The following is a 15,638-nucleotide window of genomic DNA, read 5'->3' on the forward strand; positions in this document are numbered from 1 at the left end:
ACCCCGGGGTGTGTTTGCAAATATGTTGTATGCTGGGTGGGGAGACTGGCTTTTTTAACATGTATTTAAAAATATATTTTTTTTATTAGACTTTATTTTACTGAGCAGTTTTGGTTCACAGCAAAATTGGGTGGAAGGTACAGAGTTCCCTTATATCTCCCCGCCCCCTCTCCCCCCACATACCTAGCCTCCCTCATCATCGGCGGTACATTTGTTACAACTGAGGAACCCGAGACTGCCTTTGAACGCCCAGGTCCAGAGAGGCCACATATCCTGCCATACCCAGAGCAGCCCTGTCCCCAGAGGACTTGTCTCACCCCAGCGCTGGCCACAGCCCTGCTGGGGACCCTGCAGGTGGGCAGGAGCGAGCTGCAAGGGTCACCTCATAGGTTCTTTGAAGTGAGGGGTCTCTGCACTCTTCATGGCTTTTATTTTAAGGGATGTGGTTCGTGGAAGAGTGGAGGTGAGTAGGAGGGCTTCAGGGACCAGACAGCAGTCTGACAGCGCTGTGCTCTTTTTGATGTGGATGTAGCTGAATGCAAGCGTTCCGCAGCTCTGGGATGCAGAGCTCATGATGAATTATCTGTAATCTATCTGCATGAGTCTAATGAGGTAATTCACTCTTGTCCCTATTCTCGAGGATCAAGAGCAACCTCTTTAAAAAGGGTCTCAGGGACTTGCAATTTAAAGCAGCTGCTCATGAGGAGGATGATGTGCCAGAATTGACCAAGTGTCCCTTTGAACACATGCTCTCGCCCTCATGGTCTGCACTTTCTGGGAAGCAGTGCTGCATCGCTGTTATGTGCTTAGACTCTGGGGCAGACCAGGTTTGTAGCCCAGTGAGCATCCACCACTTTGCATCCCATTTTGTGCTGTGTGTCCTTGGGCAGGTCACTGCTCAGTGCCTCAGTGCTTCCATCTGTAAAATGGGGAGAATAAAGGCACCAACCTCATAGAGGCATTATAAAGTTAAAGACATTGCATTTACAGAGCCTGTTGCATAGAAAGTGCTCAATAAAAATGGCGACAATGGTGAGATCTCCAGTTGACTCCCCATATGCTATAGCTGGGGAATGTTTTCCTCCTACCAGTCCTCTTTGGGACCTGCTCTCACTAAGGCTACCTTCTCATTGACAGATACAGTGGCCTATTTTCATTCTTCATTCTACTTGGCCTTGATAGAGTATGCTCTTGACCTTCTAGGTATTCTCCTTCTTGACTTCTAAGTCAGTGTCGTTTTCTGATTCTCTTCTGCTTTTCTGGCCGTTTCTTCTCATGTTCCTTTCCCTGCTGCCCTTCCTCTGCCCGCATTCTAAGTAGTAGTTTTCCCAGGGCTTCGAAGTCTGCCTTATTCATTTATTTCTGTGAAGTCTTCCTGGGTGACCCTGTCCCTTCCTGTGGCTTGGGAGCCTGTAGCAGGACCCTTCTCCTCCCTGTGGCTCTTACCTGGTCTTCTCAGATCCTAGAATAATGTTGAGAAAGCAGAGACTGTTTTAGATCACAGGCTTTGGAACTTTGTGTGGACCACTCGCTGTCCATTGACTCCCTGAGACACAGATTCAAAGAAACAGCCTTTTGTAAAAGGCTCAAGTCCCATCGTTTCTGTCTTCTCCAAACTCCTCCTGATTCTGTGTCCTGCCGCCATGTTGCTATAACAACCCACATCCCATAATGCTGGGAACAGACCCGGGTGCGGGGGCCTTCTGTCGCTTGGAAATGGATCTTACATTCCCTCTTTTCCCCGTTTGCCCCTTTGTTTTGCCAAAGCGTCCCCTCCTGCTGCTTCCTAGGAAGGGGGAGGTGAGCGTCTGCACACCTGCAAGTACCTGTCTTCTGCCCTTGCAATGGGTGAATACACTTTTATTTATTTTTTTAAAGATTTTATTTATTTGTCAGGGAGAGAGAGAGCACAAGCAGGAGGAGTGGCAGGCAAAGGGAGAAGCAGACTCCCCGTTGAGCAAGGAGCCCGACACGGGGCTAAATCCCAGGATCCTGGGATCATGACCTGAGCCGAAGGCAGACGCTTAACTGACTGAGCCACCCAGGCCGTCCTGTGAATACACTTTTAGGGGTAGAATTCTAGGCTGAAAATTTGTGCATCAAAAATTTGAAGGAATTGGGACACCCACGTGGCTCAGTCAGTTGAGCATCCAAATCTTATTTCAGCTCAGGGCTTGATCTCAGGGTCCTGAGATCAAGCCTCGTGTTGACCTCCATGCTCAGCAGGGAGTCTGCTGGAGATTCTCTCCCTCTGCTTTCCCCCTGCTCTCTGTTTCTCTCTCAAATAAATAAATAAATCTTAAAAAAAAATTTGAAGGGATTGCTCAGCGTAGTCACAGTGGGTTGTTATGTTATGTTATGCATTGTCTTTCTGATTTCTGTTCCTTTTGAAATATGACCTATCCCTCCCTCCTACAAGCTCTTAGCATCTTCTCTTTATTCTCAGGGTTCTGGCATTTTATAACTTTGTGCCTTGATATATGTGTGTGTATGCCTATGTGTACGTGCGCGTGTGTGCGTGGGCAGATGCACACGTGCATGTATTAATTATGCTTGAAACTGAGTAGACAGGCCATTTGGAGAAATTTTTCCCTAATTTTTTATCCTCCCTTCCATCTTTTCTATTCTCTCTCCTTCCCTTTCTCCCTCTCCCTACCCTGCCACCTTTCTTCTAGTCAGATATTGAATCTCTGGATTGAGTCTTTAATTTTCTTCTCTTTTCTTTCCTATTTACTGCCTCTTTCTGTTTTGTTTGACTTTCTGATCTCCTTGGCTTTATCTTCCACTCCTCTTTGGCTTTTGAATTCTGATGGTCATAATTCTCAAGGACTCTTTCTGACCCTTGAATTGTTCACATTTTAAATATCTTTTTTTATGAATGTGATGTCTTCATTTGTCTCTCTGAGAATATTCGTGATTTAGAAAAAAAAAGTCTTCTGCTCCTTGCAATGCTCTGTTTCCTGCAGGTCCCTAATTATCTCTTTGTCTTGCTCTCTCTCTTTCATGTTGAAGCTTTGCTGAAATGTCTGAGGATCCTGGACTGTTCTCTCATATTTAGGAATTGAGTTCTAGAAAGCACTTTATGCACATAGGTGGGCCTCTTCAACTATTAGCCTTCACTATGGCATGATCACAGACTAAGCATGACTTCATTAGGAGACCGCCAAATGTCAACATCTAGGTACTTTTTTTTTTTTTAAGATTTATTTATCTTTAAATAAGAGAGAGAGAGAGAGCAGGGGGTGGGCAGAGGGAGAGAGAGTATCTTAAGTAGACTCCCTGCTGAGCGTGGAGCCCTATGCAAGGCTTGATCTCATGACCCTGAGATCATGACCTGAGCCAAAATCAATAGTCAGCCACCCAGGCACCCTAACATCTAGGTGGTTTTTTTTGAGGCGTTCAGTTTCTGCAGAGAAGCATCCTCTGAATCTCCTTCAGGGGAGGAGACTGGGAGTAGGGTCAGTAAGAGGCATGGGTATTCCTGGTTTCTGTCTTCCAGGAGCAGCAAGAAGGGAACCAACCCTTCCCCTCAGCCTTTCCACTTAATTTTCTCCAGGAAGAAACCACTAGACTGGTGGGCTGGGGCCAAGGTCATAGCTTGGGTAATTTGTTCCAACCCTGAGCCCCGATCCAGCCTTCCGGGTTACCCTGTCCGTTCAAGTCCTGGGCGACTCAGCAGAACTGACTTTCTCTAAATATTCCCCCTGCAGCCCCTCTGTAAGCAAGCTTACATCATTTCACTTTTCATCTTCCAAAACATTGAAATATCTTATTTCCTCTGGTCTCCCCTCTTCTTGCTCTTGGCTCACCAATATTTCTTTAATTTCTTTATATTTTAGAGGCATTTGGGGAGAGAGGAAGGAGAAAAACCCATGCCCGCTTTCAGTGTTTAATTGGAATCGTGACGAAGTTTCTCAGAGTTTACAAGGTGTTTTCAGGAACTGGCCTCTGTTTGCAGGGCGAGTGATTATCGCCATGCATTGCTCCTTTTCCACGGGGCCTCCAAAACCTGTCAGGCATTTGTTGTGGATTGGAATAAGCCTGTCTGGAATAATTCCATGGAGTGGAATTCAGGGTCCTCAGTTCACGTTCACTAGTCTTCCTTTTAGTTCTGCTTCATTGGTGCTTCACCTTGCTCTTCGATGGGAAGTGTTCTCCCCATAAACTTCGGTAGGTGTGATGGACTTCTACAGCGGAAGTATTGTGCGAGCTGCAAAGCCGAATCACAGAGGGCACTTTGTCTTGGGACCGTGTGTCTTGCAAAGCACCCATTTCAAATACCAGCTGTAAGAAGCCACAGTCACGGCCGATGCCCTTGATGTCGGTTTTATTTGTATGTTTGGGAGAATCGCCCCACCAGACAGAATCCTTGTTCTGCCCAGACTGTGGCAACAATTATCTTTGTCAGCTTGTGTTTGTAAATTGGAGTTGGGGTTGGTGAAGACGTGAACGATGTTCCTTGGGGTCACTGGGGCAGTGTGGATCTTTTGAGAGTGGGCAGCTGACCCAGTTGCAGGAAGGCTAACAGTGATGCAGCCGAATTCGTGTCACTTTGAAGTCTGGCTCAGGTTCTGGGCTTAGCTCCCTGTGGACTGGGAGAGGCCACAGCTGAGTCCAGCGAAAGCTGGATACATTCCTATAGGAATCTGAGGGCCACTCTGGAAAGGCTGATTAAGGCACTCCAAGGCCCTAATTAGAGGCTCTAGATCCTGGCTGTGCATGGGACTCACACGGGCGTACTTTAAATCCTGACGCCCAGGTGCATCCCCAGACCAGCTGAATCAGAAACTGGGGTGGGACCCACCATTGATAGTTTCTAAAGCTTCCGAAGGAAGGAGGGACAAGGTGCAAATGACTGCTATATGTACATTTTTTTTTATCCCGTTGTTGCTACATAAGAAAGAACTCATTTAAAATTTGCATTATTTTGAACTAATTTGGATTTGGGGGAAGTGAAAATAATTCATGGCAGAGTCATTTTGATACACTTTTGCAGTTGTTTCCATGGTGTGATGGGGTGGACCTTTCTCTCTCTCAAGAAGAACGAAGGGGTGGTTCTTTGAATGCAGACTCCAGAGCATTCAGGGAATGCTCATCCAGTGGGTTTCACTCTTCTGGAACTGTGGTGGCAGAAATAGTGAGAGGATCTGTGGGCAGGGCTAGGCACTGGCCAGGTGTGACTTCACTGATGTCCCTGTGTCTCTCTTGGTGCGCGTAGGGCCTGTGGCTGTCATCAGTGGTGAGGAGGACTCAGCCAGCCCACTGCACCACATCAACCATGGCATCACCACGCCCTCATCGTTGGATGCCGGGCCAGACACGGTGGTCATCGGCATGACCCGCATCCCGGTCATTGAGAACCCCCAGTACTTCCGTCAGGGACACAGCTGCCACAAGCCAGACACGTGTGAGTACTGGAGTAGAGCGTTGTCCCTTCTGGGCAGGGCGGGGGAGGGTGGCATGGCAACAGACCACGTAGCTGGGGTTCTGGAACCTTCTGAGGTGACCTACCACCTGCTAACCTCCCACTCTCTTAAGAGACCCTCCCTGTTCATCTCAAAACTTGAAAAATAGCTTAGGCAAGGGGTCTCCACTGGGGCAGAGCCCCCTGGACAGAGAGGGCTCAGGGTGGGGAGCAGCCTGGATGCAGGAGGCCCAGCCCCACATGGAGACGTGCTCCCAGTATGGCAGGGGGCACAGCCAAGGCTGGTCTTCTCTAGAGACCTGGCCCTGCATTTAGGAAATGTAACCTGACTCTGTCCAGACAATAGCCCCTGAGCTTACCAGACCCTCCACCCAAACCTCCAGGAGAAGGGAAGGGAATGAAGGGTGGTGAGTACCATTTGAATGGAAACACCTCCCTAGCTGCCCCTCCAGTGCCCCGAAGTGCGCACTTTCTGAGAATCTCCTCACGGCCCCACTGCTAGGACACCTCCCCTCCCTCTGCAGATGTCTCACTCAGATCAGAGGATTCAGGGCACCGCTTTCCTCCTCGTTTCTTGCCTGCTCTTGGTTCCAGTCCCTCTCCTTGTATTTCTGCTCAGCTCTGCTAGGGCCTCTCCCCTCTTCCGGAGACTCTGTGGCTTGGACTTCCCATTCAGCAGGTGGTCCCTTTGCTGGTGTCCCAGCTTCTGTGTAGGCCTAGCAGCCCCAGCCCACACCCTTCCCTGCTCCTGCCCTCAAGAAATGGTCAGCTAGTTCAGGAGAGAGTACAGAGGCCCCTGGAGACTGAGAGCTGGAAGGGACGGGCTGGGCGAAGGCCTCATATTACGAACAGGAAAACTGAGATACTGGGAGGCTGTGAGTTCCTCTCCCCTGTCCCCTGGCTTCTGCCATTGGTTCTCTTCTTCTGTCTGCTGGTCCAGGGTTTCAGCCAAGGAAGAAGCCCCCTGGGTCTTTCTCTTGCTCTGGCTGAGCGCTCTGTACTCGGGCCACACCGTAGCTCACAGGCCTCTTGCTGCTCCTGCTGGTCCATCTTACAGCCGAGCGGGCATTCGGCTCTCGCACTAACCTTTGCTTCTGTTTTCCTGGCTCTGATTTTTAGTAAGAGGACTGACACAGTGGGAGGGACTGGGCTCGAGTCACAGTCATGTGCCTCCCCACCTTGGGTGTCCTTGCGTGTCCTTCAGAATTGGCCTTAGTATTTATCGGACACCCCCTGTCAAAATAGCGGGGAACATAGTGCTAAGAACGTTCTGCTCTGGCTGAAGGCCTTGCCTTGGGTCAGGTTCATCTTGGACGGACGTGGGTGTGGCTGGAAGGAAAGCCTTTCTCTGATGGTAGCATGGGGTCCAGGCTTGGTCTAGAATTGGGGGTGCAGAGCTTTCTATAGCGATGCTGACATTTGAACAGAGACCTAGGCTTTGCTGTATTGAATATACAGTTGATTCTCATTATTCACAGTAGTTATGTTCCCATAAAGTCACCACAAACACTGAATTAGTGGATGCTGAGCCATTGCTCCTAGGGGACATACAGGGTTAGGCTCCTGTGAATATCTGGTCATAACACTTTTATCAACAAATCAATACATAACGTGTTTTATGTGCGCTTCTGTTGGAAGACGCCTTATTTAATAGATATTGTTGGTTCATTAACATCAAACTCAGGGTCAGCAGCACAATGACTCAGGCCTGAACAGAGTTTTATCTAACACACGAATCTTCTCGAACGCACCTATTTGCTCCATAAGGCTCACCACAGCCTTCTTGCTCATAGGAATGCTAGAGAGTACTTCAGCACTATGCTTGAGGGGCCATTTTATTTTATTTTAATTTAAAAAAAATTTTTTTTAAAGATTTTATTTATTTGACAGAGAGAGAGAGAAAGAGAGAGAGCACAAGCAGGGGAGCGGCAGAGGGAGAGGGAAAAGCAGACTCTCGCTGAGCAGGGAGCCCGATGTGGGGCTCGATCCCAGGACCCTGGGATCATGACCTGAGCCAAAGGCAGACGCTTAACGACAGAGCCACCCAGGCGCCCCGAGCTTGGGGTCATTTTAAACAGTGAAATCACCCATAAAAGGCACAAATATTCAAAATTAAATGGTACCAAATAAATGACGAAAAGGACACTGGTTTATGTTATGAGAACTGAAACAAAAAGGCAGAGCCTCATGTGGGAATGTGCCCATCGGGTGACTCCCATTTCTCACCACTCCTTTCATGTTTATGAATGACCACAAAAACGCCAGGAGTGTTGGTTTGGGGGTTACACATAAGTTTTAGCGAGGAGGCGAATTTGTAAATCCAGAATCCATGAATAATGAGGATGGACCATATGCCCTTTAGGGGAAGTTCTGAGCTCCTGGTGTAGAGTTTCTGGGTTGTGTCTGTGCGCACCTGAGTTCCTGATACCAGCTTCCCTGTGGTTGTCAAATGGGGGTGAATCTTGCACGTGGGAAGGAAGTTTCCTCTGGGCCATCAGAATAAGTGTGAGCCCTGGAGAGAGCCATGGGATCTGAGTGTCCTTTAATGTCAGGATCCCCGCCCCAGCCAAGGAGCTATGGCCCTACAAAACTGAGTGGAGAAAAAAACCTTCCTTCCTAATCCCTGGGCTTGTGATTCGAAGTGGACTTTTGAAGGATCCAGGTGGTAGTTCTGTGAGAACAAGAAGGGGTCGGTGGAGATGGAGGGGAAGTGGGTTTATTGATGAAGACCAGACAGAATAAGGGAATAAACAGTACATCATCTGAGGGGCATCACGAGCTAACTCCAGCTTGTTAGAACCCTCCAATATTAGGGAAAGTGTCCTTTTCAGGGAAGCAGGAAGTTTTGTCCTGTCAGTAGACCGTGGATGGCTCCTAACTGTTTCCCGAAAACATCTATGGCAACCACAGACAGCATGCACTGAGCGTCGTAACTGGGTCTGGCTCACCCCGCCTCTGTGAGTCCCTGGTTGACGCCCAGGCCCGGGAAAGGTGGCGCCGGCCCCGCCCCTCAGTGAGATTTACCAGCTAAGCCAGGCAGGTCTCTGATTACAAAGGCTTCATCAGTTGAGAGAAGTGATTCCAAGACACATTCCCGAGTGTGATGAGACACTATCATAAATAATTAAAGCTGCATGCACCGGGGCAGATAAATAAGCGGCGAGTGCCCGTGACTCTGCAGGCAAGGCTGGGGTCACACTTTTGGGGTGATGGCAAGAAACAGGGGATTCAGGGAGTGGAAGTGCTCATAGTATGGCCCCCCCGGGGGCTCTCCCGTCTGATTCCCTTCTGTATCCCATGTAAAAATGTGCAGCCTGGGAAGAAATGGCAGGCACATTGTGCTACCTGGCTTGAGACAGCATTTCCCCGAGTCTCCCTGTGATGGATGTAGCAGGAAAGCACTTTGCTTTCTTAAACATGTGTTTATCATAAATATTGGGACCTTTCTGACCAGAGTGATTAGGACCCCGCTCCTTTCCCCGCCTTTCCCTCTATCTGTCTTCCATCTGATCCATAGCATTTTTCATAGCATGTCAGGGCTGCAAGATGTTTGGAGATCACCTCATTCCATCCCTTATCAGAGGCTTGCATGCATTCCCAATACGCACTCCACACTTGGCATCTGCTTTATTCTCAACATATTCAGCCTTTCCAGGGGTTCTGAAAGACCCGGATGAAAAAGCTCCTACTCGGGAATATGTATGGAATCTGATGCCTAATGAGGCCCCCTCATTGTTTACTGAAAGCTTCCTGGTTCTCAAAAATGTCAGGAAATGGATCCAGGCCTCCTCGTCACCCAGCCGATTTGGGGGCTAGGTCCTATAGAATGAGACACCATGGGGCTGGTCTAGAGGGGTCAGTGGGGAGAAGTTGGGAGGTGTTTTTGTAGCAACACGGCCTTTAGTTACCTTGGTCACCCATGTGACAGCCCTCAGCTGCAGTAGTCATGCATAGGCTGGGGCTGGGTCTCCAGCTGCCGTCTGAGGAGTCACACTCTAGCTCTTTCCCAGAAGCCGGAAGGGAAGGCGCTTTGGCTCTGCTTCAGGCCCCGGAGTTCTCGGTTCATCCCCTTTTCCAAAACGCATTCTCAAAAGACCGTTTGCCTCTTGGTTGAGAGAGAAGAGGCCATCTGGGGAGCTAACCTGTGTCCTCCCTCCCTCTCTTCCTCTGTCCGCAGGTCAGGGCACCTGCCTTATTCACAGGTTGTCTCTGTCTTGGTTGTCGCCTTCTCAGAGCCAGCCCTCCCCACCTCTCCACTCCTCTGATCTCTGTCCCTCCTGGTGGGCCTGTGCACAGGGACCTCCCCCGGCCCTGGCTGGCCCTGTCTCCCTCTCTCCCCCTGCAGAGAGTGCCTGCTTGCTCACCTTGCGCTCACCCCTGAACCTCTTCCCTGCGCTCCCCGTCTCTCTCCGCTCCCCCAGGAACCCTGACTTCACTGTCCTTGATCTTTGCAAAATTTGACCACACTCCTCTTTGTCCTCATCTTTATCATCCGAGCCACTCTTGCTGAGCTGATTTTTCTCCCTTTCATCTGTTCAGTACGTATTTATTGAGGGTTTGTGGGAAACCTTCCTTTAGGCTTTGGAAACAATGGTGAACAGGACCCGCATGGTCCCTACCCTCAGGGACTTGTTGCCAACTACAGCTGATCTCCAAGACGCAAACGGCACCCCCTGCTCCCTGGGGACCGCTCACGGAGCCTTGTGTTTTCACCCTCCACCTTTCTGCCGGTGGTTCCCCGGCCCCTAGTGGCTTCTTTCCAGAACGCCGATCCCACACCACCCACTGCTGCTTTTGTGTAATTCCTGCTTGAAAGGCCCATCTCGCCTCCTGGCTTGGCCCCCACACCCCTTTCTTCCTTTCCACACCCTATTCATCGTTCAGCATCTGGCTCATTTCCAACCTCTTCCTAGGCCCAGGCTATGGCAAAGGGACCTTCCCACCCGCCCCCCGGGAACCCCTGGCCTAGAGTAAATGCCTCACACCAGTCTCAAATGACTTTGAATCCAATCTTAGGTCATCCTGTCACTTCTCAAAAATGTGTGCTCTGTGTCCCAAACCTAACTTTGAATTTATTCCAAGAAGTAGCTCTTACATGCCATAATTCTTCGTTTCTTATTGAAGATACAGCGTGGGACTAGGGGCCAAGGAGATAGCAACCGGCGCTGTGTGTCAGATGATGCCTGGCGAGTGTATCTTCATTGCATGGGCTTTCTAGAGATGGCACGGACAGAGGGAAAGGTTGTTGGCCTGCCTCAGCAGCCTCCTCTGGACCAAGCATGAGGCTGGCACCATGCATCTTTGTATTCAGGGCCCCTTGCACCCCCTCCCTGAGGAAGAGACTGTGGTTCCCATTCTACAGATCGAGGACTGAGGCCCCTTGAAGCTTAAGCTTGGAGAGTTGCCACTCCTGCCCTCCCACTTCTGTCACCCCCTGTCACCAGCTCCTGTCAGTGTGGTGCCTTCGTTAGAACCGAGGACATATTACGGTCAGCTGAAGTCCATGGTTCACAGTAGGGCTTGCTCTTGGGGTTGTGTGGTCGGTTCTCACAAGGCAGTGTGGTGTCTCCATCACATGCCCTCCCTAATGTCACACGGAACGGTCTCACTGCCCTTACAGACCCTCTGTGGCCCAGCCGGTCCTCTTCCCTCCCCCGCCCTTGGTGGCCACTGGTCTTTTTGCAGTCTCTTACAGCCCAGCCTTTCCCAGGTGTCGTATGGTTGGAATCCTACAGTAGGTAGACTTTTCCAATAGCTTCTTTCACTCGTAATGGACATCTGAGCTTCTTCCAGGTGTTTTTGTGGCTTGATAGTTTATTGCTTCATAACACCGAGTAATGCTCCGTCGTATGGGTGTCCTGCAGTTTCTTTATCTGTTCTCCCATTGGAGGATGGCATGAGCTTCTCAGGGCTGCTGTGACAAAGTACCCCAAACTGGGGGGCATCAAACCATAGAAATGTATTGTCTTGCCGTTCAAGAGGCTAGAAGTCTAAGGCAAGGTGTCGGCGCGGGCCACGCTGCCTCTGAAACCTGGAGGGGAACCCTTCCTCGCCCTTATTTAGCTGCTGGTGGCATTTCCAGTGTCCCTTGTCACCACACCACTCCAGTCCTCTGTCCTCCAACTGCACGTGGCCGCTGCCTTCTACGCACACCTGGCCTATTGGCTTAACACCAGCCCCCGAGCCCCTGCTCCAGTATGACCTCATCCTAACTTAACTAATTACACATATAATGACTCTTTCCAAATAAGGTCACATTCTAAGGTACTGGTGATTAAGACTTCAACAGATCTCTTTTTGGAGGCACATAGTCAACCCTCGGGCTTGTCAATGCACACCTGCCTTCTTAGTGGGCTTTCTGGAGTGTGTGTGTGTGTGTGTGTGTGTGCGTGCACACCATGTGTAAGCCTTCTCTTGTGCTCTAAACTATACCAGCAACCGATGACTGTGTAATTCTTACTAGATATTCACATAGATGAATAGTGAGCATACTTCGCTTCTCTCTTGTCACTGGTCAGAGGCCCATCAACCATGTTCGCTGCAAAACCAGCCCCTCGGTAGACTGACAGGACTGTTTGCCATGATGTCAACCCCAGCCCCTGGTGGGGGGCCTTCACCTTTCCAGCCACTGACTCCCTTTCTGTTCTGGTTTCCCTGAAGCCTTGCTAATGCCTTCTCTTTCCCCATGGGTCACTGTCACGCTGGCTGTACACTTCCGGGCCTCCTGACTGGTTCTGCTTTTGGTTTGTTTGTTTTTTGGTCTATTGATCAAATGTTTACTTTTTTAATTTAAATTCAGTTAATTAATATATAGTATATTATTAGTTTCAGAGGTAGAGTTCGATGATTCATCAGTTGTATGTATGAGCATACCCAATGCTCATTACATCCCATGCCCTCCCTAATGTCCATCACCCAGTGACCTCATCCCCCACCCCCCTCCACTCCAGCCATCCTGTTTGTTTCCTTTGATTAAGAGTCTCTTAATCAAGAGTCTCTTAATCAAAGAATCTCCCTCTCTGCTTTCATCTTGTTTTATTTTTCCCTCCCTTCTCTTATGATCCTCTGTTTTGTTTCTTAAATTCCACGTATGAGTGAGATCATATGATAATTGTCTTTCTCTGATTGACTTATGTTGCTTAGCATAATACCCTCTAGTTCCATCCACGTCATTGCAAATCATTTCTTTTTTTTTTTTTTTGGTGGCTGAGTAATATTCCATTGTATATATATACCACATCTTCTTTATCCAATCATCTGTCGATGGACATCTGGGCTCTTTCCATAGTTTGGCTATTGTGGACATTACTGCTATAAACATTGGGGTGCAGGTGCCCCTTTGGATCACTACATTTATATCTTATGGGTAAATACCTAGTAGTGCAATTGCTGGATCATATGGTAGCTCTATTTTCAACTTTTTGAGGAACCTCCATACTGTTTTCCAGAGTGGCTGCACCAGCTTGCATTCCCACCAACAGTGTAGGAGGGTTCCCCTTTCTCCGCATCCCCGCCAACATCTGTTGTTTCCTGACTTGCTAACTTTAGCCATTCTGACCATTGTGAGGTAATATCTCGTTGTGGTTTTGATTTGTATTTCCCTGATGCCGAGTGATGTTGAGCATTTTTTCATGTGTCTGTTGGCCATCTTTAAGTCTTCTTTGCAGAAATGTCTGTTCATGTCTTCTGCACATTTCTTGATTGGATTCTTTGTTCTTTGGGTGTTGAGTTTGATGAGTTCTTTATAGATTTTGGATACTAGCCCTTTATCTGATATGTCATTTGCAAATATATTCTCCCATTCTTTCGGTTGTCTTTTGGTTTTGTCGACTATTTCTTTTGCTGTGCAAAAGCTTTTTATCTTGATGAAGTCCCAATAGTTCATTTTTGCCTTTGTTTCCCTTGCCTTTGGACACATGTCTAGCAAGAAGTGGTTCTATTTTCCACATGAATTTATATGCTTTGAACCATAGGTGTGCGTTTAACTTTCAGTCCCTCCTTGTTGGTCACCTCTTCATGCTGCTTCCCTAGATCTGTCACGCATCCTCCCTGGCTGATCTGGCAGCTCTGTTCTGGGGTCTTCTTCTTAGCCCCTTGCTCTCAGGAGGTGGTCTAAACCCATCTCTGTTGGTTCCCTCAAACTCTCCTTTTTCCTTCATTCCCTGGCCAGTCAGCACACATTCACTGATTTCTCACAAAATGACAGGCACTCTGCAATGGGCCCTAGAGTGGAGTGGAGGACCCCCCCCCACTTCCTAACACCTCGTTGTTTGGGGGTCCTAGCCTCATTCTCTTTCCCCAACACAATTGCTTGATGTATCCTCCTTACCTACCAGCCTACAAGACAAGGACTTCCACGCAGGTACCCAAAGCTGGAGCCGCCGGGTCTACAGACTGTGCCCCGTCCGCTGGAAGCCGTGGTTCCTTCAGCAGGAGTGAGCGAGTGGCTTGTCTCCTCCTCCTCTTCTGGGCCAGTCAGCCACGGAGCTTGCCTTTGCTGCAAGAGGAGCTGCGGAAGCTGGTTTCCCAGCTGTGTTGGGGAGCCCAGAGCCTGTGCATGTAATGCAGTAATAATAGCGCCTCGGCACGATATAGATTTCTGTCACCTTCTGTACTAACAAACATCGCTTTGTGCAGGGTAATGATGGGTGTTTATTCCCAGCCACTTAGCTCAGCGTAATGGACTTGCAGATGAGATATGGAAAATGGGCTCCTTTGTCTGGGAGTCTGGGGCCCCTCCTGTCACGAGGAGCAGAGGCGGCAGCAGCAGCAGCTGCCCCTGCAGAGGAAGGCTTTCTAGGTTTTTCTGTAGCAGAAGTTCTGATGATCTTGCCTGATGGTAGGAAGGGGATCTGGTTACAGGGCTGGGCTGGGAGCCCCTCCTTGGGGAGTGGAGCTGAGAAGAGGAAGCTGGCATACCAGGGATTGCCATTTGCTTTCCGTGGCCGACTGAGGAGGCAGCCGTGGCTAGATGTGACCCGGGGTGGGGGGGCGGGTCTGCAGCATCTCCTCCTTTATTCTGCTGAATGGATCTTGATGGGCCAACTGCTTGTCCAACTGTAGATCAGATCTTGGTGAAGGTAATATTGACATTTTGCTTTCGCCTTTTTCACCAATGGGTTGTCTGCAGGCCTTGCTTGCTTTTTTTTTTTTTTTTAAAGATACATTTATTTATTTTAGAGAGAGAGAGGGCGAGCATGAGCAGGTGGGGCAGAGGGAGAGGGAGAGAGAATCTCAAGCAGACTCTGTGCTGAGCATGGAGCCCAACGTGGGGCTCGATCCCAAGACCCTGAGATCACGACCTGAGCTGAAACCAAGTCGGGCACTTAACTGACAGCACCACCCAGATGCCCCTCATAGAACATTTTAAGTGAACATAGGTTAGGATTGTTTCCCTCTGATTCCTCTTTAATCCTATTTTCAGATAACTAGAATAAGCAGCAGACCCCTGAGGATCCTGCAATGCTAGGTTTGGTGAGCCCAAGGTTTCTGGAGGAGAGAATTGCTCAGGCACATTCCCACTTAACTTTTTTCTAGAAAGAGCTGGATGATGCCAGAATAGGTTATTTTGGGAGTCAAGGTCATGAAGTCCTGGGTCCACAAACTTGTCCTGAGGGTCTCAGCCCCGAGAAAGTAACCTCTGTTGGTCACTGACTCCCAAGACCCCCATATCTAGGCATCATTTAAGCATGGCATTTTATCTGTGTTCTCTGTCCCAGGAAGAAAAAAAATCAAATGATGCCATTTCCCCTAAATTATCCGAATATGCTAGACATTCCTGAGCCCACACTTTGGAGCTGGAACTAAATAGTCCAGAGGGACAGACTCACCTCCATCTCCCTGAGCCAAGACAACCTGCCTTCCCATTGAATAGCATGACCTCATCTCTTCTATGGCTTCTGTGCCATAATCACATACTCAAAGTTAGTCACTGCATGCAGTCATGCTAATTAAGTAATTAGGTATAATTGTGCTCACTGTAAATACACAGTAATTGGCTTAAAAAAAGTACTTGGGGGATAAGCATGTGCTTCGAGGTGGAGGAGGTGAAGAATAAGACCCCCAGCCCGGAGTAGCATCATTGCAATGCGGGCCCAGGGGAGGTTGCAGCCAACAGTGGAAAGTGAGGAGGATGGGGGGCGCATGTCCTTTGCTTCCTGCTCAGAGCCCTACAAGCAGAAGGACAGCTTGTCTCCTTGGAATGTCCTCAGAC

General features: G+C 49.0%; 1 protein-coding gene across 3 annotated transcripts in view; it reads left to right on the plus strand.

The window, feature by feature from the left end:
- The window catches only part of NTRK3 (neurotrophic receptor tyrosine kinase 3), a 380,910-nt gene that overhangs the window by 226,152 nt on the left and 139,120 nt on the right, over nucleotides 1-15,638 (plus strand). For all 3 annotated transcript variants that reach the window (XM_045899437.3, XM_045899438.3, XM_045899439.3), the window contains one exon: nucleotides 5,219-5,407. In XM_045899437.3, coding sequence (XP_045755393.2) covers nucleotides 5,219-5,407 — 189 coding nt within the window. The remainder of the gene's footprint in view (nucleotides 1-5,218; nucleotides 5,408-15,638) is intronic.

The sequence above is a fragment of the Mirounga angustirostris genome, unplaced genomic scaffold, assembly GCF_029215605.1.
Source record: "Mirounga angustirostris isolate CCGP_5_RB_7025 unplaced genomic scaffold, mMirAng1.0.hap1 SCAF_9, whole genome shotgun sequence".
Taxonomy (NCBI): Eukaryota; Metazoa; Chordata; class Mammalia; order Carnivora; family Phocidae; genus Mirounga; species Mirounga angustirostris.